Raw genomic sequence first — 21,103 nt, 5'->3', positions numbered from 1 at the left:
AATGGTGAAGTCGTGTGTGGCGGTCGGTTGCAAAAACAGAAAATAGACGGAGAGACTTGGAAGTTTTACCGTATTCCAAGAGACCCGGAGAGTAGAGCGAGATGGACTGCTGCAATTCGATGAGAAAACTGGGCTCCAAACGACTACCACAGATTATGTAGTAGTCATTTTATATCCGGTAAAATGCATTTAATCTATATTTAGAGCATTTGGGGCTGACAACCACAATTAAGATCATTGCTAGGCTAATCGCCGACAACATACAGTTTCAAATTCAAGATGCTTATTTGTTCCACCATCTTTATTTTTTGAATAATATTTAGTTGGTAACAAGTGAAAGAAGCTTACCTCGTCTACGGATCATCGGTTAAACAGCGGTGTCCAAACTTTTTGCAAAGGGGGCCTGATTTGGTGTGGTAAAAATGTGGGGGGCTACCTGGGCTGATTTACGTAGAACAATACATTTAAAGAAATGTTAGCAAGCCCTTTTGTGTGTCACATTTGCTTTGTTATTATTTTTTTAAATACATAATTTCAACAGTCTCGTCTTTGTGGCGTTCTCTTTCGACACTCGGGCTCTTGCGAAATACTGATGTGCTAGCTTCAAGTTGCTATAATTTCTCGCTGCGTATCTTTCCTGTAATGTTGTCGTACATGTCAGCGTGTCTTGTTATTATCGCGCACATCGAACTCTTTGAAAACAGCGACTGTCTCTTTGCAAATGAGGCAGACACCGTTGTTGCGTGTTTTATTGAAGAAATAGTTCAATATCCACCTATCCTTGAAGCGTCGGCCATCGCAGTCAACTTTTTTCTTTTTTTGATTGTCGCCATTTTAGAAATCACACAGGGTAATGTTGCTTAGAGTGCTGCTCTTAATGTTTTTCAAAGTTTCGTGAGAATAGGCCGAGTTTCTGTGGAAAAGATAGTTGTAGATATCAGGCTAGCAGATGTCAGGCAAAGAGGGTGAAGACAGCGGGTCGAAAAATATCGATTTAGGCATCAAATACGGATCTGGCGAATGGATAAACTGAAGCTTTTCCACGTAACGCCTTTTATGCAACGCATCCAATAAGTTTACGGCGTCAGATAACACCGGGGGGCTTCCATGAATTGCTGTATAACTTGCATGACTAATTGAAAACAATGAGAATAGGTCTAAAAAATAGGTACAATATGGCGGCCGGATACAGCGACACGTCATTTTGTGACGTAGGTGAGTAGGGTCTATAGACCCTACTCACGTGACGTCACAGCCACGCCCCCGCGCCATGATGTCCGGATACTCGTCATAGAAATGCATTAGCGCTTCGTAAATTCCTCCTATTATTGCACGTTTTACTGCTCGTCAACATTAATACTCAAAATGGTGAAGTCGTGTGTGGCGGTCGGTTGCAAAAAACAGAGAAGATAGACGGAGAGACTTGAATTTTGACCGTATTCCGAGAGACCCGAAGAGGAGGCCGCGATTGACTGCTGCAATTCGACGAGAAAACTGGGCTCCAAACGACTACCACAGATTATGTAGTAGTCATTTTATATCTGGTAAGATGCATTTTATATATATTTAGAGGGTTTTGGGCTGACAACCACAATTAAGATCATTGCTAGACTAATCGCCGACAACATACACGTATGTATGTAGTGAGTGCTATCGCTAAACCATATAAACATTAAAAGCCCTAGCTCCATTGACAAATGACATGAAATACATTAGACTTGACAGTGGATGTTACCAAGAACAAAAGATTTTGAATTGAAAATTTCGTAACTCACCTTCCGAGCACAAGATTCCTGCCGAATTTTCGTGTACGAGGACGTGTTTCACCCAACCAGCAACGTAGCATTTATAAGCCTCCAAGCTCTTAAAGTTTTTCAAACTTTCGTGAGAATAGGCTGATTTTGTGTGGACAAGATAGTTGTAAATATCAGGATATCAGATGTCAGGCGAAGCCAGCGGGTCAAACAACATCGATTTAGGCATCAAATACGGATCTGGCGAATGGATAAACTGAAGCTTTTCCACGTAACGCCTTTTATGCAACGGATCCAATGAGTTTACAGCGTCAGATAACACCGGGGCTTCCATGAATTGCTCTATAACTTGCTCGACTAATTGAAAACAATGAGAATAGGTCTGAAAAAGAGGTACAGTATGGCGGCCGGAAACAGCGACACGCCCATTTTGTGACGTAGGTGAGTAGGGTCTATAACTGAACGGGAAGTGACATTGCTTGGTCCCTCCTTCTCTTGCTCACAGGCTCTTCATTGACCGCTCGTCGTAGCTTCAGAAATGCAATGAACTTCCGCGTCGTCTGTCGTATTTTTATGGGATCAAAGTCATGGCTCGTGCTTGCATTTCGATTTAGGACACGGTTAAACATTTTCCTTTTGTTGGGGGAGTGGGGGTTTGGGGTCGGGAGCGCACGGACTTTCTTTAGCATGTTCTTGATCACATATACAATGCTGCTGCTACCAGCCAACGCAGCATGCTTGCTGTCACGAAAATAAAAATAAATCGAAAGTTTAATTTCTAAACATGGAACGACCAACACATCATATTTATCTCTCGCTCTGTTGTATTTTTGTTTTTATGCTCATCACTATTATTTTTGGTCACTATTGTTAAAACTAAAGTGTAAATAGCTCGTTGTAAAATGTGCTGCACTGAAATAAAAACAATACTACATTTTGATATTTGACAGTTTAATTGCTAATCAGTATTAAGATGATCGTATTGAATTTTTACACTGCTATAAATAAAATAATCCGGTCAGCTCCCCTGTCGTCCCCGCATCTCAGATCATCAAATGCTGACGAGAAATAATTGTTTGCTCTTTACGATATCGCCTTTCTACTCTCGTTAGTCTGTTAGGAAAAATGTAGACATATTGCGACAACTCCCGTGTCCGCGTGCGTTGTTTTGGGGCGCTTGAGTAGCACAAGATGGACGGATTGACATAATTTGTCAAACCAACCAACACCCAACACGCTCTGACACGGAAAAAAAAAAAAAAAAACACTCGGAAAAAATTTACATGTATATACAGTTTCATTGCAAATCAGTATTCTGGTGATCGTATTAAATTTTTGCACTGGTATTAAAAATAATAATAATCTGGTCAGCTCCCCTATCGTCCCCGCATCTCAGATCGTCAAATGCTGACGAGAAATCATTGTTTGTTCTTTACGATGTCGCCTTTCTACTGTCATTAGTCTGTTAAAAAAAAATGTAGACATATTGCGACATCTCCCGTGTCCGCGTGCGTTGTTTTTGGGCGCTTGAGTAGCACAAGATGGACGGATTGACATAATTTGTCAAACCAACCAACACCCGACACGCTCTGACATGAAAAAAAAAAATGATACACTCGGAAAAAATTGACATGTATATACAGTTTCATTGCAAATCAGTATTATGGTGATCATACTAAATATTATTTTTTTCTGTGCACATATGAGGTAAACATCGCTGCCATGAAGCCTCCATATAGTGACAGTTCTCTGCCCCCTTCACTGTTGTCACGCGACCGCAGCTCAGCTTTTGCTTGCCTCGTTGCTACCAGTGTTTTAAATTACTGTAATTTTGATAGTATGTCTTCATAGATAGTCCCGAGTCTGTTGAGAAAAGTAGTACACTAAATCATGCGCGCTAGATTTGTGTGGTGTTTTTGTCTGTTTGAGCAGCATTTGATAGGCTCCACGTTAACAAATATGTGACAAAGTCCTTTCCTTTCATTTTTTAATTCGTTCACCGCACAGTCATTACTGGAAAGTCAAGTTAGCAGCAAGCTAGGTCAGGAACCGGAGGACCGAATCACTGAACGGGAAGGGACAAAACTCAGTCTTGCCCCCCCTGCCTGCACGCTAGCTGCTTATTGGCCACACGTGGAAGTGAGTGACAGACGCCCTGATTCTGTTTCCGCTCCCTCCCCTGCCCGCGATGAGGCTGGCGTCTGATTGGTCGTGTGTGATGTCAGAAGACGCTGCCGCTTGCTCGACGCCCTCCCACGCAGCGAAAAAGCCCTAACTTCATAGAACGAATCAGTGCAGATGGTGATTAGTTCGGTCTCGTTCACCCAAACAATTCGTTCAAAAAGACCGAATCGTTCGCGACCGATACAACACTAACTTCTACAGTACTTCATTTGCTCGAATCAGATTCGAGCAGGAAGGCTCGAGCATCCCATCTCTACTAATCAGACATTTTGTGTCTTTAAACATTCGACTTGTAATGTATCGTATTTGCGAGTCACTTACTCACCTGACATTTTGGGACTTGATGTTTGCTTGCTCGGCGACGTGTTTATCCCAGGCGCCTTGATTCTCTTTGTTAGCTGCTAAACTAGGCTAGCTGCTAAACTAGGCTAGGCTAACAAAGCAGGCCTTTAAGTTTCAACGTGCACCCAAACGACTCGAAGCAGTAGCGAGATTGAACGGATTTTTGTACAAAAATATCTTGACACCTTTCAGTCGATTACATTGCGTCGTGGGGCTTAGTGGAATGTCTTCATACCACCAATTTTCCAAAGGAATCGGACGGCTACTCCAACCACTCACGTCCTCTACGTCATGTGACGCATGACGCGCACGTCCACGACACTGCTTGCTTTTTTTTCTTCCGTGCTTTTTATTGTCCAACGTCCGGAGCCCCTGGCCTAAGTATGCATGTCGATAGAAATTAAACACGCCGAGTTTTGGCTGAAAGACAACTTATTCAGAACCCCGCAGACGGTGGATGCATTTAAAAAAGGACTAAAAACTCACCTTTTAAAAAAAGCTTATCCTAGCTAATTTTATTTGACTGTCTTACTTTTATCTGATTGGTATTTGATTTTATCTGTGCTTGTGTCTGTTTTGCTTTTACTGTTTTATTCTTAGTCTTTTTCATTTTATTTATTATTTTCTTTTTTGCCAACGTGCACTTTGAGATTTGTTTTTCAAATGTAAAGTGCGTTATAAATAAAATGTATTATTATTATTATTATTATTCTCCGTCAATTATTCATACGAATGCAACGTTAAACTGCACCCACCTCAACATGATCTAGACCGTTAAATATTAGTGAGATAAAAATAATACCGCCACAGGGCGGTGCTGAACGCACTGAATGATTCCTGTGAAGAACTACACCTCCCATGATCCTCATAGGAGAAATGATAACGCTACGATCCCACTGTTGTTTTTTTTCCTTATCATGACAAAATATAGATTAAGTTGTATAACAGAAATATTTTTATTTTGAAAGGGAAGTTATAATTTGGGCTGTTTTTGGTATTTACAGTGTGATTGGGCTGGAGAGAGACTCTTTCCCATCATGCAATCCTTGTCGGAAATGAAAAAGACTGGCCAAGATGGACTGCGGTGAGCGGTTGTTTTCTATGTGCACGTATTGTTTTTCCTCTATTTCAGGAGCTTAACTAAATCGAAGTCTCGACGACGTGTCCAGCATTAGCCACATTACCGACTCAAACATCAGTCTTCAAGTCCGGGCACTCGTTTTAGTTTTGTCGCCTACTTTAGCCTAGCCTAGTTGGCTAACCGCTAACAAAACTGCAAGGCGTTCAGAAATCAAGTGGGGAATATGTTCGGGAGAACTACACCGGCTGCAGAAAAGTTCCAGGAGGAACAATGTGGAGTAAAAGAGGAGCCCCCACGTCACCAAGACTCGACTATGTGCAAAATGATGCACGCAAAGGTTGTTCTTTGCAGACTCGAAGGTTGGTTCACTTTCGATGATACGTATACTGTACACAAGTGTTCCCTAAGCTTTTTGCGCTACGGACCAGTGTGATGTGGGCCTTATTTTCCTGGACCGGCAATGTGTGGCAGAAAAGGACAGTACATATAAAATAAACACGATGCGGCTGAAAACGAACATTAAGTGCAGGGAAAATGTAGCTCTCCATACGCGAAATCAACCTTTTATTTACTTATTTTTTTCCCTTCAGGAAACATATAGCATTTATATGTGTTTATAATTAATTCAACCCGAAAAGAAAAGGGCTGACGGGAGAAGCCGAAGCTTATTGAAACCCGTCCCCAGTATACCATAAAGGACACAGAAAATATCAAATTTTTGACATTCAGATTTCGTAATGATCACAAGTTTTTTTTTTTTTTTTTTTTTTTAATAATAACCATACCCTCTGATTGTTCATTTTCCCAATAGTTCATAGTCGATCGATGTGCTCGTTATGTTGATTAGATCCAGTCGACTAGTTCATAATTTAGTACTTGGTTTATTCAGTTGATTCGATCCAGAAGATAGGGAATAGGTGAGGACCGATGGTAGGCCATGTCCGCCACACTCCTTTTGTTGACTTAATCCTCGTCGCAGTTTTCGTTCCTTGCTGACTCCCGACGCACATTCATCTCAAGGTTGCGCAGCTTCGTAGTAGGTTGCATCGCCATTTCGGTTGTGGACTCATGGCCTGGGGGACTGGCGTCACTTGGTCCTTCAGAAGGACCGTCCCAGCGATCACTGTCCCACCTGGCACAATCAGAAGCTGCCAGCAGCGCACCAAAAGGAAACATCCTCGATATCGTTCCTCTTCGAGTGTGGTCAGACACAGCGGCCGCCATCTACCCCGTCTATCCTCCACAATATCCAGACGTTAAAATGTTTTCCAGGCAGGCGCGTTGTCCAGGTTCTGGCAGGACAGTGGCCAGTCGACCAGTCCCATGTCGTTACAAGTTTGAAGAATTTGAAGTCAGTTGTCTGTGCATTTACAGCCAACAGATGATATGACGTTGTGAGTTCTGTTTGCATTGGCTTTGAGTTCCCATTGTTTTTTTTTGTTGTTGTTTTTTTTTTGTTTTTTTTTGTCTTCCATTGTTTTGGGTACACTGGGTTTGTCTTCCATTGTTTTGGGTACACTGGGTTTTGCTTCCAGCTTTGAGTTGCCACCCAGACATTATTTAACATTTGTACAAACCAGACATTATTTAACATTTGTACAGTTCTTATTATGTCCGAGTTCGCTTGTGTCAGCAACATAATTATTTAATATGGTTTGTTTATACCTCCTCTTAAAAACAGCCAATGACCCTGAGCTGGTCACTGCAGAATCTAGTTTGTTCCAAAGTTTTACACCAGAGTAAGGAACCGAAAATGATTTTAGTGTTGTTCTAGCGTAGTTAAGTTTAAACACATTTTCTCCCCTCAAATCGTATTTCGATTCCCTAGCCTGGAAACGACTTTGCAAGTCATACGGAAGGCTATTAGTTGAGGCTTTGTACATCATCTGTCCCGTTTTGAAATTTATTAAATCATACAGCTTCAATGACTTGGATTTGATGAATAACTCGTGTATGTGCTGTGTATTTTGCCTTATGAATAATCCGTATTGCTTTTTTTTTGGATGACCAACAGAGGGTGTAATCGAGATTTTTAGGTGTTTTCCCAAATCTCGGCGCAGTAAGTCAAATACGGCAAAAACCGTGCACTATAAATTATTTGGAGGGCCCTGTGATCTAGTAGATTTTGAGCTCTGTAAAGAATGGAGACGCTCCTAGCTAATTTATTTTTCAGTTGTCTTATATGTGCATTCCATGTTAATGAATCATCAAGTATTATACCTTAATACCTTGTGTTCTCTAACACGTTCAATAGCCACCTGGTTTGTTTGGAATGTCTAGATATTCTTTCAGACCTTTTTTGCCAAATAGCATATATTTAGTTTTACTAAGGTTTAGTGACAGTTTATTGGCATTGAACCATTCTTGTAGCTTGCCAAATTCCTCATTCACTTGTTGGGTCATTCTGTTTAGGTCATTACTAGAGGTGTGCAAAATTTCCGATTCTTAGATTATTCGCGATTCGGCCGTGGAAGATTCGAGAACGATTCATAAACATCCAAATTCCGATTATTGAAATATGCCAAGTAAAGCGGAAGTACAACACACTCAGCGCGCCGTGCGGTCAATGAGCAACGGAGCGAGAGTAGCTAAACATCATGCTTCTCATTACCCGGCCCCTCGGGTAATGCCAATGCTCAACTCAGGGCTCTAGCTCAATTCATGCCACGAGATAAAAAAACACAACAACAAACCTGAAGCTGCTACAAAAGTACGTCATCCACATAATGTAGCGTTTGCAGCACATCTACAAAAAGCTAGATGCAGACGTAGTAAACGGCCGCCATCTTAAAGCAGTACACTTCTCTGCAAGGCTGTTGTAGCGAACCTTCCAAGCAAACCTAATTAACTTTTTATCTAAAATACTCCTAAATCGGTAAAATATTGACTTGAATCTATCTTTAAAATAGTTTTAAAACTTTCACATGTCGAAAGTTGACAAAAGGGAAATTATGGATTAACGGGAGCAATTTTAACAACTTTAACGGTTGATTCACAACATTAAATTAATTGAATGTAGTTTAAAGCTGCTGATACAGAATGGGGACTGGAGTTTTTTATTTACTGTTATTTTTGTATATTTGTTTACTGCTATATGTTAACTTGATACTGAAATAGTAGTTTGGTTTAGCCTGAGAGTATTTTTGAACAATTTTGGAACAAATGTACAAAATATAAAAAATAAAAAAAAAGTAGGGGGTGCATCAATAATCGTTTTAGAATCGAATCGGACCATCTGAATCGTAATCGTAATCGAATCGTTAGGTGCCCAAAGATTCCCAGCTCTAGTCATTACCTGAGAAAAAGATATTGGTGTCGTCTGCAAAAAGCACAATTTTTAGTATGCTGGATACCTTGTGTATATCATTTATATATAGTAGAAACAATTTTGGTCCCAAGACAGAGCCTTGAGGTACTCCACATGTAACTTCAAGTTTTTCTGACCTTTTCCCACTAATTGTCATATATTGGTGCCTTTTAGATAGATAACTACGTATCCAGTCTAGAGCTATTCCTCTAATTCCCAGTCACTCTAATTTATCAAATAATATATTATGATCTACTGTGTCAAATGCTTTTTTCAAATCCAAGAAAATTCCAACAGAATTCTGTCCTTGATCAATCGCATCTGTAATAAATTCCATTGACTCCGTCAGCGCTTGTGCAGTTGAATGGTCTTTTCTAAAACCATACTGGCTATAATTTAGTAAGCTATGCTTTGATATGAACTTGTCAAGCCTGTTATTAAAAAGTTTTTGGAGGATCTTGGATAATTGTGGCAGAATGGAGATAGGCCTATGGTTGTTAAATACATGTGCGTCCCCTCCTTTATATACGGGGACGACTTTCGCTATTTTCATATCATTCGGAAATGTTCCAGTTTCAAAACAAAGATTAAAAATATATGTTAATGGCTGAAGAATGTCATCTATTATAAGTTTTATAAGCCTCATATCCAGGGGCGGACTGGTAATCTGTGGGTTCTGGAGGATCACAGAACGGCCGGTGCCCTGGACGGCCGGCGGCCGCCATTCATTATACATCACTGTTTTTATCCCCCCTATCCTCTGATTAACTACAGTTCGCATCCAATCCGACAGGTGGCAGCAATGCGCCTGGCACTGCCAATCTGATAGAAGAACGAAGAAAGCACAGAGTAGCCTTCATTGGATCCTTGTGGAAGCAAAATAGCAACATGCGTCAATACGAATGGTGGTGGCAAAAAAAGAAAAGAGAAGGGTGGCGCTGAGAAGGTTAGGGAGAAAAAATTAAAGAAACTGGAGAGCGAAGCATTAAAATGTCATAAATTGACAAATATTTTCGCAAGCTGCAACGGCCACGTCGGGTAACAAGTCAACAGCCCAGCCCCCGGCGATGCTGAGTGTGGGAGCGGCAGCCGCTCTGACGTGCAACCGGTGCAGGGAGAGAGAAAAGAAGAGGGAGGGGGGTAACGATATGGAACTTCCCCAGACAAACGCAGGGAAAGTAAGTAGTGATGAAGAGGGTTACTTGCTCGGTATACTGGCAGTTATCCACCAGGTAGCTACATTTTAAATGAAATAAATGACAATTAAAGGGTTAGTGCCAGCTAGCCCATGTACCCGTTTGCAATCGTGTCAAGTTACAGTATGCTAGTCCTACTAGCACTCTCCTAAGAAAAATATTTTAGCTGTAAAACAACGTATGCACACGCAGCAGCAATATTAATTCAGAAGAAATATAACAAAATATTAATAAACTTTAAAGTTTAGGTAGTTAAATTGATGTTATATATATTAATCTTTTATATATCGTTTTGTTTTAAGGTTAATACTTTCCAATGAAGGTTATGTATACAGGATTTGTCTTGAAATGTTTATTGTATTTTCATTGAAATTTATTATTTGTATGGCAAGATTAATTATGGCAAGGCAAATTTATTTATATAGCACAATTCAACACAAGGCAATTCAAAGTGCTTTACATCACATGAAGACCATAAAAATCACATTTAAATCAACACAACAGGGGTCTCTAAACCGGTCCTCAAGGGACGCTGTGGGGCCTGGTTTTTGTTTCAACCGATCGAGTACCGACAGTTTAACCAAAGAAGTTTCTGCTAAAACAAGCAGCACCTGACTGCAATCAACTGATTACACTTGTAAGACACCAGATTGGTGGATACGTGTTGTCTTGTTTTGTTGGAATGAAATCCCTCGCCCGCTGCGGCCCTATGTGTAATAGTTTGGAGACCACTGAATTATGGCATAAACAATGAAGTCATTTTATAGACAGAGCTATATAGAGATATATTATAATCAATTGGATACATAAAACTTGCTTTGAAAAATAAATTCTTTCATTTGTTTATTCAGGTTGATCATAGAGCTAGTACAGAAAATGAATCAAACTCCAGTTCAGCCTTGCAGTACTTTGAGCGCCTCAAGTCAGACAGTCACAGTCTAGACACATTTTCTTCATTTTTTCTCAAAGTGCACGAAATTGATGCATTTTACAATAAAATGTGTAAAAAAAAAAAAAATTTTTTTTTAAATCCCCGGGGGGGCATGCCCCCGAACCCCCTAGGGGGTCGGTGTTTCCCTTCGTATAGCAATTCTTGTGGGCTGGGCTGAGTCAAAGTCCAGGGCTGCTTTTTAGTCCCAGTCCGCCCCTGCTCATATCCAAGCCTTGCACATATGTTGAGGCTTTGTTTCCCAATGTCCTGACCAGATGCCTTATCTCAGTGTTCTTCACAGGGTGCAAAAATAACGAGTGCAGGGCCCTTTCCTGTTTGTTATTGTATTGCACATGTGGTATGTTCTCCGCTAATTTAGGAGCGATTGTACCAAAAATTCATTAAAATTATTTGCAATGTCATCTGCCTTAGTTATCTTCAAGTCATTAGCGTAAAAATGATTTGGATACGTTTGTACAGACTTTTTGTTTTTGATAATTTCATTCATGATTTTCCATAATCTGCAAGTGTAGTCTCTGTTATCTTCTAATAATTTTGCATAGTACGGTTTTTTACAAGATCTCAAAATAGTTTAATTTATTTCAATATTTTTTGTAGCTAACCTCTGCCTGTTTTGTCTTTTGGGTAATGAAAATTTTGTATAAAGTATTCTTTTTTTCTGCAAGCATTTACAAGGGACTTGGTCATCCAAGGTTTATTTTGAGAATTGCGTTGTCTGTGAATTGCCTTCATTGGACAGTGTTTATTATATAGTTGTTCTAGTTTTTTTATGAAACAGCCATACTCTTCATTTACATCACTTGTATGATAGACACAGTCCTAGCTTTGACTTAACAAGTCCTTTTTTAATCCTGCGATATTTTGCTTTGATCTAAGTCTCCCATAGATTGCCGGAGTTTGATTTGTGTTACTTGAGTGCAGAGTATAATTAGTGAAAATTGGTAAGTGGTCGGTAATATCAGTAATTAAGATACCACTTTGGCTCTCATTTAGCATGACATTAGTAAAGATATTGTCTAATAGGGTAGCACTATGCGTCGTAATTCTAGTCGGCTGTGTTATCAATGGATGCAGCCCTAATGTGTACATAGTGCTAGTAAAATCCTCAATATGTAAACTCTTGTTAGGATTTAACAGATCAATGTTCAAGTCTCCACAAACAAAGACATGCTTATTATTTGTTTTCCACAGAAGTTTTCCTCCACATTCAGTAAAAAGTTCAACATTGGAGTCGGGCGCGCGATAGATACAATTTATGATTATATTTTTACCTTTTGAAAGAAGTAGTTCAATTGTAATGCATTCCATAAGATTCACAATCTTAGTAGACATGTTGTCTAATATATCAAACTTAAGGTTATGTTTCTTGTAATAATAGTACAAGGAAAATAGTCGAACTTTTACTACGAGAATAACGGTTTCCCTAAAATCGAGTCCGCATTTTACAGCACACCTTCAACACACTACATTTACATTACCGTCTCCCAATTTACTGGGAGACTTTATCGGTAAAAATGTCATCTGTGTGGGATCATTTCACCTTAAAGGACGACAAAGACGAATACGCAGAGTGCAACATATGCCACAATAAAGTCAAGCGTGGTGGTAAAGCTGTAAGAAGTTTTAATACAACCAATCTAATCAAGCATTTAGCGAAATACCACCACAAACAATATAAGAAGTATGTTAAGAAAACCGAAGACAAAAAGAAAGGTCCTACGCAACTAACACTGGCAGAAACTTTTGCGATGCGTGACAAACTGGCTCTCGACAGTCCCAAAGCCCAGGGAATAACAAGAGTCATTGCCGAAGAATTCATTCTGGATGACGAGCCTTTATCTCTCGTGAGCAAAGACGCACCATCCAACACTGAGAACTACGGTACAACATGCCCAGCCGTCATTACATCCTTGAGCGATTCGGCCGTGGAAGATTCGAGAACGATTCACAAACATCCAACATTCCATTTATTGAAATATGTCAAGTAAAGCGGAACTAATACACAGCGCGGTCTTCGGGACGCAATGAGAAACGAGATTGCGTCCCGAGAGTAAACATCATGCTTGTCATAGACCCGGGTAATGCCAATGCTCAACTCACGGCTTTAGCTCAACTCATGCCGCAGGATAAAAAACACAAGAATACCTGACTGCTGCTGACAGCCGCTACAAACTACGTCAAAATCGTTTTATTGGAGATAATAGATATCATATGTATATAGAACTAGATGCAACTTTGAACTATTGAAAACTAGTTGCGTTAGTAAACAGCCGCCATCTTAAAGCAGGAGACTTCCCTAATAGGCTGTTGTGAAACTTCCACGCGAACCTAATTAACTTTTGATCTAAAATACTCCTAAATCAGCAAAATCTTGACTTGAATCTATCTTCAAAACAGTTTTAAAACTTTCACATGTCGAAAGTAGACAGAAGGGAAATTTTGGAATAACGGGAGCAATTTTAACAACTTTAACAGTTGATTCGCAAAATTAAATGAATTGAATATAGTTTAAAGCTGCTGATACAGAATGGGGACTTTATTTTATCTACTGTTTTAAAATGTTAACTTGATACTGAAATAGTCGTTTATTTAAACCTGAGAGGTTTTTTATACAATTTTTGTAACTAATGCATGAAACATTAAAAGCATCTAATAGCTTGGGGGGGTTGTGGGATTTTCCACTGAGGTTGTTTGTGTTTTGCTTTTTTAAGACAGTTTACAATATTATTTGCACGTTTTACTGACTGACTATGCCATTTCTGTTTGTTATTTATAATGTTTTGTGTTTGTCACTGAATAAACAGGTCAGTTTCTTGTTACCAACCATTGTGTGTTATTCAAACTCACCTAATTCAGCTGGCTAGTTGTTATCAAGAGTACTAAAACCTTTTTCAACTTGAGTGACAACTAAGTAAGGAGGCTAAATAACTTTAAACTTTAACACATGCTCAGATAGGCCGGTATCAGCCAATATTGGTATCGGATCGGAAGTGCAAAACAATATCGGTATCGAATCGGAAGTGCAAAAACCTGGATCGGGACATCCCTAATATCTATGCGCCGTTGTCTTTAAAGTCGTATAACGTAGGCGCATCATATTTGTTACTGGAAATGATAAGCCCACATGCTAGCGACGATGACTAAAAGGGGGTGGCGTGGCTCAGTGGTAGAGTAGTTGTCCCCCAACCCAGAGGTTGTGGGATTCTCCACCCTGATGAACTCGTCTAAGTGTCCTTGAGCAAGATACTGAACCCCACGTTTCGTGTTTCAAAAGTAGGTGGATGGCGAGATGGTGTAAAGCGCTTAGAGGGCCCTGAAAGGTGGAAGGCGCTATACAAGTATAACACCATTTACCATTTAAAAATACTGACGTCTATGGACAGCTTTTTACGGGGAAAAGGGCACCTGACGAGAAGTCCACTCTGTATAATGTGTGGCCAAAAGTTAGCAAAAAAGGCAATGAAGCCTTCAAAGCTGCTTCGGCACATAGAGACGAAGCACCCTAAAAAATGGATAAGCCTTTAGAATTTTTAAACAAAAAAGCACGAGCACGAAGGACAGAAACAATTAGTGAGGGCCTCCAATCAACAAAAGCGAATACACTGAGAGCATCATACCTCGTAGCGAATCATAATGCTAAAGCCAAGAAACCTTTCACGATTGGAGAGGAATTGATTATGCCTATGACCTATGGTATTTGCCGTCAAGTTTTATGAGAGACCACTGTTAAAAAAAAATAAATAAATAAAAAAGGTTGATTCAGTGTGTAGTAAGTTATATTTTCCCTGCACTTAACGTTAGTTTTTAACCCTGTCGTGTGACTTTATAATTACTGTATCCGGTCTGTGGGGAAAAAAAAGACCCACTTCACACCAGTCCATGGTGCAAAAAAGATTGGGAACAACTGGTTTAGAATGTATGCAAAGTGCGTAGCGGTTTACAGCTACATTACCCTTACATAATAACACAACTTTTTTCCTAGCAGCAATAGTACGATTTTAATCTCTTAGTTTTTTAAATGTATTTATTTTTTCAATTTAGCCCGAATACTGTGTCGTACTGTATCACCACAACAATAATAGTCCTTCTGTTAACAGACCCTCGTACATTGACAACTTTTATCTTTCCAGATAGAAGATGGAAGAACTTTATTGTTACTTGAATGTCAATATTCAGGTCGTTTTCACAGGCTTCGAACAGAATTACATTCATTAACTTGAAATACCTTTCTGTGGATCTTTCTCCCAAGTTCCAGTGGCGCCTCCAGAAAATTTTCATAGGCGTGGCCAGATGGGGCCACTTAAAATCTTGGGGTGGCACACCAAAACTAAAAGTCATAATTTCAGGTTGTCATTATATTATTGCAGTAAAGAGGTCAGGGGAAAACTATCAGAAAGACTTAAGGACACGGCTACTGACATACTTTGGAGTATTGTGTAATATTTGATGCTACTAATAATTTAATGTGCATAGTCCATAACTGACCAGTCAACATTTTGAGTTCTGCAACAATTCTGTTTTATTGTGTTATGTATATATTAGGCATAAGGTGTACATTTTACTTGGGCTGTCAAACGATTAAAATTTTTAATCGAGTTAATCACAGCTTAAAAATGAATTTGTCGTAATAAATCGCAATTCAAACCATCTCTAAAATATGCCATATTTTCCTGTAAATTATTGTTGGAATGGAAAGATAAGACACTAGACGCATATATACATTCAACATACTGTACATAAGTACTGTATTTGTTTATTACAACAATAAATCCACAAGATGGCATTAATATTATTAACATTCTTTCTGTGAAAGGGGTCCACGGATAGAAAGACTTGTAATTCTTAAAGGGTAAATGTGAGTTTGTATATTTTGACTAAATATTGCCATCTAGTGTATTTGTTGAGCTTTCAGTAAATGATACTGTAGCGACTTAACTGTTCTGTCCAAATGCATGATGGGAAGTGGTGCAACCATGACTGTGTGTGGTGGCTGCAAATGCTATATCTTCTCTGCGTTGGGTACACTACAGGGTGTTAAGAAAAAGATCAACTGTCGTTCTTCTCCACGTCGTTTCCCACAATATTTACAGTTGCAGTGGGAGAGATGACAATTAAAAGCACGGCCCAAATGAATGCTTTTATGTACTCCACTCACTTGACTCTGCCTCTTATCTCTGTATATAAGCAAAACGCCGCCATTGTAGGCTGTTTGCGGCAATGCGTGAATAAGTCGTACCGCGAACGCGTTAATTGCGATATTTTCATGTGATTAATTTAAAAAAATTAATTACCGCCAGTTAACGCGATAAATTTGACAGCCCTACATTTAACAAAACAAAATAAATGCATTCATTTGGGATGAAATGCATAACTGATGCTACAACCATCTAACGATGTACTGGCAAGCGGGGTGGCCAGTGCGGTGGCCAACCAATTTATAAGGGTGGCCGTGGCCACCCCTGGCCACCCCCTGGTGGCGCCACTGCCAATTTCCAACTCTGCAATGACGTCATCAGGCACAAGCTTGCCAAAGAAGAACTGATATGATTTTCAAAATAAAGAGTGTAAGGGAACAATTCGTATTTGATGTGCTATTTCAGACAACTTCTGGCAAATAGTGCGTAAATAATGAGCTAAGTATATTCAGATGTCATGTTAAATTATACAAATTAAAATTGATTAATTAGAATGTATCTTTTAAATACAGAAAAAAACATCTTATTTGCAAGACGTGGCGGCTTTTATTACGGTGAGGTAGTGCGCCACACCCTTCATTGACTGACGCTGGGCTGGTATAGGCGTGAAAACACCCCTGGCCAACCACGAGAGGGCGACATACACAAATCACTAGTTGGATTAGTCATGTGTTTTAACATTTATTTCAATTTGTATTCAATATTTTTTCATTTATTTCAATATTTATTTCATTCTTGCACTCTCGTTCCCCTTGTAACTGCATGAAAGAATTTTATCTGTCATTGGCTCATCAAACTCGATGGACGAAGTTTGAGTTGATCGAGTCAAGCTATTTCTCCTTCTTTCCCAACATGGGTAACATTGCGGAGGCTGGCCTGATCGCAGTAATAAACTAAATTCCTGTTTTGTAAGCCACATGCTCAAGGTCCAAATATTCTGCGTCAACGTGTTCTGCTAAATCTAATGAATCCCGAGAGAGCTCGTGCAGAACTTCAGCAATCGCTGCCATGTGGTGAAGATGAAATAAAAGATAAAATGATTTCATGCAGTACAGGGGGAGCAAGAATGAAATAGATAAAAATATATATGTTGGAACGAATAGATGCTGAAATAAATAAAATGGAAATAAATAAAATGTGAAATATATAAATAATAATTGAAATAAATACATAAATATTGAAATTTAAAAAATTAATATTGAAATAGAAGCATTATAATGACACATTTAATAATCTATTTAATTTTTGCTCATCTGGACCGCCATACAAAGTCACATTAGAGGAGAAAAACACCAGCACCTCTCTGTTTACATTGAAATAAAATGAGTTCTTTTCTTCATCACAAATTGTTGCGACATGTTTTGGTCTTCAATTATATTTTCATGCCGTCAATGGGTTAGAGTTGAGAACCCTGTTCAGATTTATTTTCACTCTCCATGGATTACATTCAAAATGGAAACAGTGTCGAATCTGTAGTTTTGCAGTGTTTTAGGCATTCATTTCAGATCATAAAAGCCATTCATTTGCTGCCCAACTCACATACGCAATATATGGCTTGGGCTCTTTTATGCTTTTATTCCTTTTTAATGGATTTTATGTGACTGTTTTTGTTGATGTCTTCCTGATTGTGTGTCATGTGGTGTCAAGCACTTTGAATTTATTTGTGTTGGATTGGATGACAACAAAACATGAATAAACAAACGGGCAAGGAGGATATTTTCTCTAACAGAAAACAATTCTGAGGACTCAAGTTTGCAAATGAAAAAATAAGATTTGATTGTGGTCTTGCAGATCTATATGTCAGCCAATCCCATCGTCTTGAGCACCAGGAGTCTGCATGCATCAAGGGGGAGGAGGAAGAATCGCCATACATCAAGGAGGAAGAGTCCGTTCACATTCAAGGTCATTCCAAGCATTTTTTTCTTTAGATGAGGCAGAAATCAAATATGGTACCTTCTCATAAGTACAAAAAAGGTCTTTTAGTTGAATATAGTGGATTTGCATCCTGTAGCTGTGCAATGGACTCGTGAACCGACGTAAGGTTTGCGCCACGGCATCGACATGACTATTGTTTGCAGATAGAAAGAATTCTTTCTATGAAAACAAATTTGCTTTGTTTGAAGTAATTACATGAGGTAGATATATTACGTGCAATTTGAAGTATAGAACAGTCACACTGAATAGCGCAAACAAGTGCGTAACAACATCTGGTCACCCCAACAACACCAAATCAAGTGGAACATATACTAATAGAAGTGTGACAAAGGTGTTTGAAATTTCCGGTTCTTAGAATATTCGCAATTCAGCCGCTGAACGATTTACAAACATCCATATTCCGATTACTTAAATATGCTAAGTAAAGTGGAACTAAAACACAGTCAGCGCGAGTTTCGGGATTCAATAAGGAATGGACCGAGAGTAAACATCCAGCACAACTCAAGCTGCTAGATAAACAACCGCCGACAGCCGCTGCAAACAACGCCCAGTTGCTACAAACTACGCCCACATAATGCTACAGTAGATATCACATGTATGTAGAACTAGATGCAAAATGACATACTTGGCAGCGTTGGCACATTTATAGAGAACTAGATGCGAAATGAGACTCGCCGGCGTTGGTAAACAGCCGCCATCTTAAAGCAGTAGACTTCTCAGGAAGGCTCTTGTAAGAGCCATATTCCTGATTAGTGTTATTAATCGTAATGTTACTCCTTGCCACTAGAGTCTGTCAATCATGTCTTTCCACTGACTTTGGGTCCGCTCAGGCATTAAAATCTCTCACCTTTCGGCGAAATTCGCCGTTTTGAAGTCAAAAAGGATGACCTACGTGAATCGTGTAGATCCGAGGAGAAAAATTTTTAAGGGGGGGGGGGTCGTTTGTAGGCATGTGCCAGTTACCTTCACGGATTACCATGCTATGAAAACGTCGCGGTTACAAAACCACTAAAATTTTCCGTCATACAGTAGTACGTATTCGTTATTTTTCATGTGTCGAAAATGCAGCCAGAATTAGCTTGGCGCGGCAGCGCTTACCCCTTCCCCTGTTTGATGCTGCGTGTGTCAGTGACGCTATTCCAGCAAACCCAAAAACAAGCACTCCAAACGCAAGGCGTAAATTCTTCAATTTATTGATCTCTCAAATCGTGGTAACTGAAATATACCAAATGAATACATTTAAAACGTTGTACACTCGTATTTTTCCACATGTGAGTAGCTTCAACAGTTTAGCTTCATGAAAAAGTTCGTCAAAAACAAAACACACATTTTCCTTTCAAATTCAATACACAAAGTTACTAAAAACTTACAAAGACGAATGATAGGCAAGGCTTAGCTAGGACAGCAACTTCATTGAGGTTAATCACAGCCGCTGAGAGAGAAACAAGTTTGTATGCGGGGAGGAAAAAAAAAAAGAGCATCAAAGATCACTAATTGCGACAGATGATCTTGTACTAAGCACAAATTCACATTCGCTGGAGGAGGTAAAGTATCACTCCCAATTGTTTTCAGATGAATGCATTTGCCAGCATATTGAATTTAGTGAGTAATGGTTTTCGTTTTCATATTTTGTGGTATGACAAAGTTACTGCCGTTCGTTGCAGCTTGCGTTGAACACTGCCGGAGCGTCCGGTGAAAAAATAGCTCCCGTTAAGGTAGCGTCAAGCTTGTGTATTTAACGGTAATATAAAAGCAGTGTTGTCAATAACGCGGTATCGTAATGCGTAACTAATCTGAATACTTTCTTTCAGTAAAGAACAATCTAACGCGTTCATTTTTCTAAATCAGTAATCTGAGTAAAATTACTTTCCTTGATGCCTGTGCGTTACTATTTTGTTATTGCCCCATAATGTGTGTAGTATGAAGAATACTGTAGTCATGGGAGTGACATCACATGTCACATTTTTTAATCGGGGATGGAACAAAAAGGGTCACGTGTATTACCATGATGCGTGAGCGCTGGGAGTTTGCGGCCAAAACAACATAGCCTTGCTACCTCGCCAGGATGCAATGAAATAGGCAGGAGATATACTACAAACGGCTGCATTTGCACACTGGAAACACAGCCATTACTTCACATTTTTGTCCAGTAAAGATAACAAAAATATCTCCGTGCGCTGCAAACTTTGCGCTGGCTCAAAAAGACTGTCCACCGCTATAAGCATCCAATTCAAGCACCACTTGGAATTACAGCACAACAGGTAACACGACAGCCAGGACTTTTTGATACTGCTCGTGCTCAATCCTCGGTTCAAGCTCAGTTGTTGTTGAGGGTTTTGAAAGCTTTTAAAGAAGAAAGGGTTTAAAGAAATTCTAAATATCCATCTTGCCTCCTCAGCTGTAGTTTTGGCTAAGCAATGCAAACGGCTGTCTCTAAGGTTCTATAGTCACATGATCTGTTCAAAAAATAATTTGGACCCATTATGAAATACTTTGAAGGATTCCTGTTCATTTTATTCATTTGTGTTGTTTGTTTTGTTGCTCTAAAACTTTTATAGACAACATTTTAAGGGCCATATTCAATGGTCTTTATTTTAAAGGGGAAGTTCAGACTTTTTTACATTAGGCTTAATCTTTGAGTTAGCCGGGGTTTAATTAGTCGTTGGAAATGATTTGAACAAATTCTGTGCAGTTTGACAGTTATTTGTTAGTTTCAGGGCTCCGGAGTGGCTAAGCTAGCGCGAGTCATTGGTGGTTGAAATCAACTCCTTCAACTAATTAAACCCCCGTTAACTCGAATATTAAGCCTTATGTGAAAAATTAAAATGGTCAAATTCGCCACATGTAGGACATTTTGCCGACGGCGGACATTTTGGCAGAACGCCGGAACATATTTCCTCCACACCTTTCTCACCTTTTTAACCCCTGACCCATTTTCATGCCTGCGCTCCAGTAGGCTTAAAATGACAGCTAATCATAACACAGGTGTTGGCAGTTAGGAGGGCAAACAGTTTTTGACTGTGTCTTAGTGCAGCGTGCAGGAATGGAATATACTCATTTGTTTGTTCACTTGTGGATACGTTTTGAGTCTTTTGGTTTGCTACTTTTATTTGGACAAAGTGCTTTTGAGTTAAGTTATTAGACGCCACCAGAATAA

At 39.4% G+C, this 21,103-nt stretch overlaps 2 protein-coding genes across 7 annotated transcripts in view; one reads left to right on the top strand and one right to left on the bottom strand.

Moving 5' to 3' along the window:
• Positions 1 to 4,574, bottom strand: part of LOC130928057 (gastrula zinc finger protein XlCGF57.1-like) — a 32,128-nt gene extending 27,554 nt beyond the window's left edge. For all 5 annotated transcript variants that reach the window (XR_009066585.1, XR_009066586.1, XM_057854264.1 and 2 more), the window contains exon 1: positions 4,264 to 4,574. Coding sequence is in view for 3 of the 5 variants with exons in the window: in XM_057854264.1 (XP_057710247.1) it covers positions 4,264 to 4,270 (7 nt within the window). In the remaining 2 variants the exon portion in view is untranslated. The remainder of the gene's footprint in view (positions 1 to 4,263) is intronic.
• Positions 4,575 to 5,112: 538 nt separating this feature from the next.
• LOC130928067 (zinc finger protein OZF-like) overlaps positions 5,113 to 21,103 on the top strand; it is a 29,876-nt gene continuing 13,885 nt past the window's right edge. The window contains exons 1-2 of one of the 2 annotated variants that reach the window (XM_057854286.1): positions 5,113 to 5,364; positions 17,803 to 17,913. In XM_057854286.1, coding sequence (XP_057710269.1) covers positions 5,355 to 5,364; positions 17,803 to 17,913 — 121 coding nt within the window. In that variant the 5' untranslated portion in view covers positions 5,113 to 5,354. Of the gene's footprint in view, positions 5,721 to 17,802; positions 17,914 to 21,103 lie in introns of both variants that reach the window. The other variant, XM_057854285.1, reaches the window with a different exon arrangement.

Source organism: Corythoichthys intestinalis, chromosome 13 (genome assembly GCF_030265065.1).
Source record: "Corythoichthys intestinalis isolate RoL2023-P3 chromosome 13, ASM3026506v1, whole genome shotgun sequence".
Taxonomy (NCBI): Eukaryota; Metazoa; Chordata; class Actinopteri; order Syngnathiformes; family Syngnathidae; genus Corythoichthys; species Corythoichthys intestinalis.
This window is presented reverse-complemented; position numbering and strand designations above follow the sequence as displayed.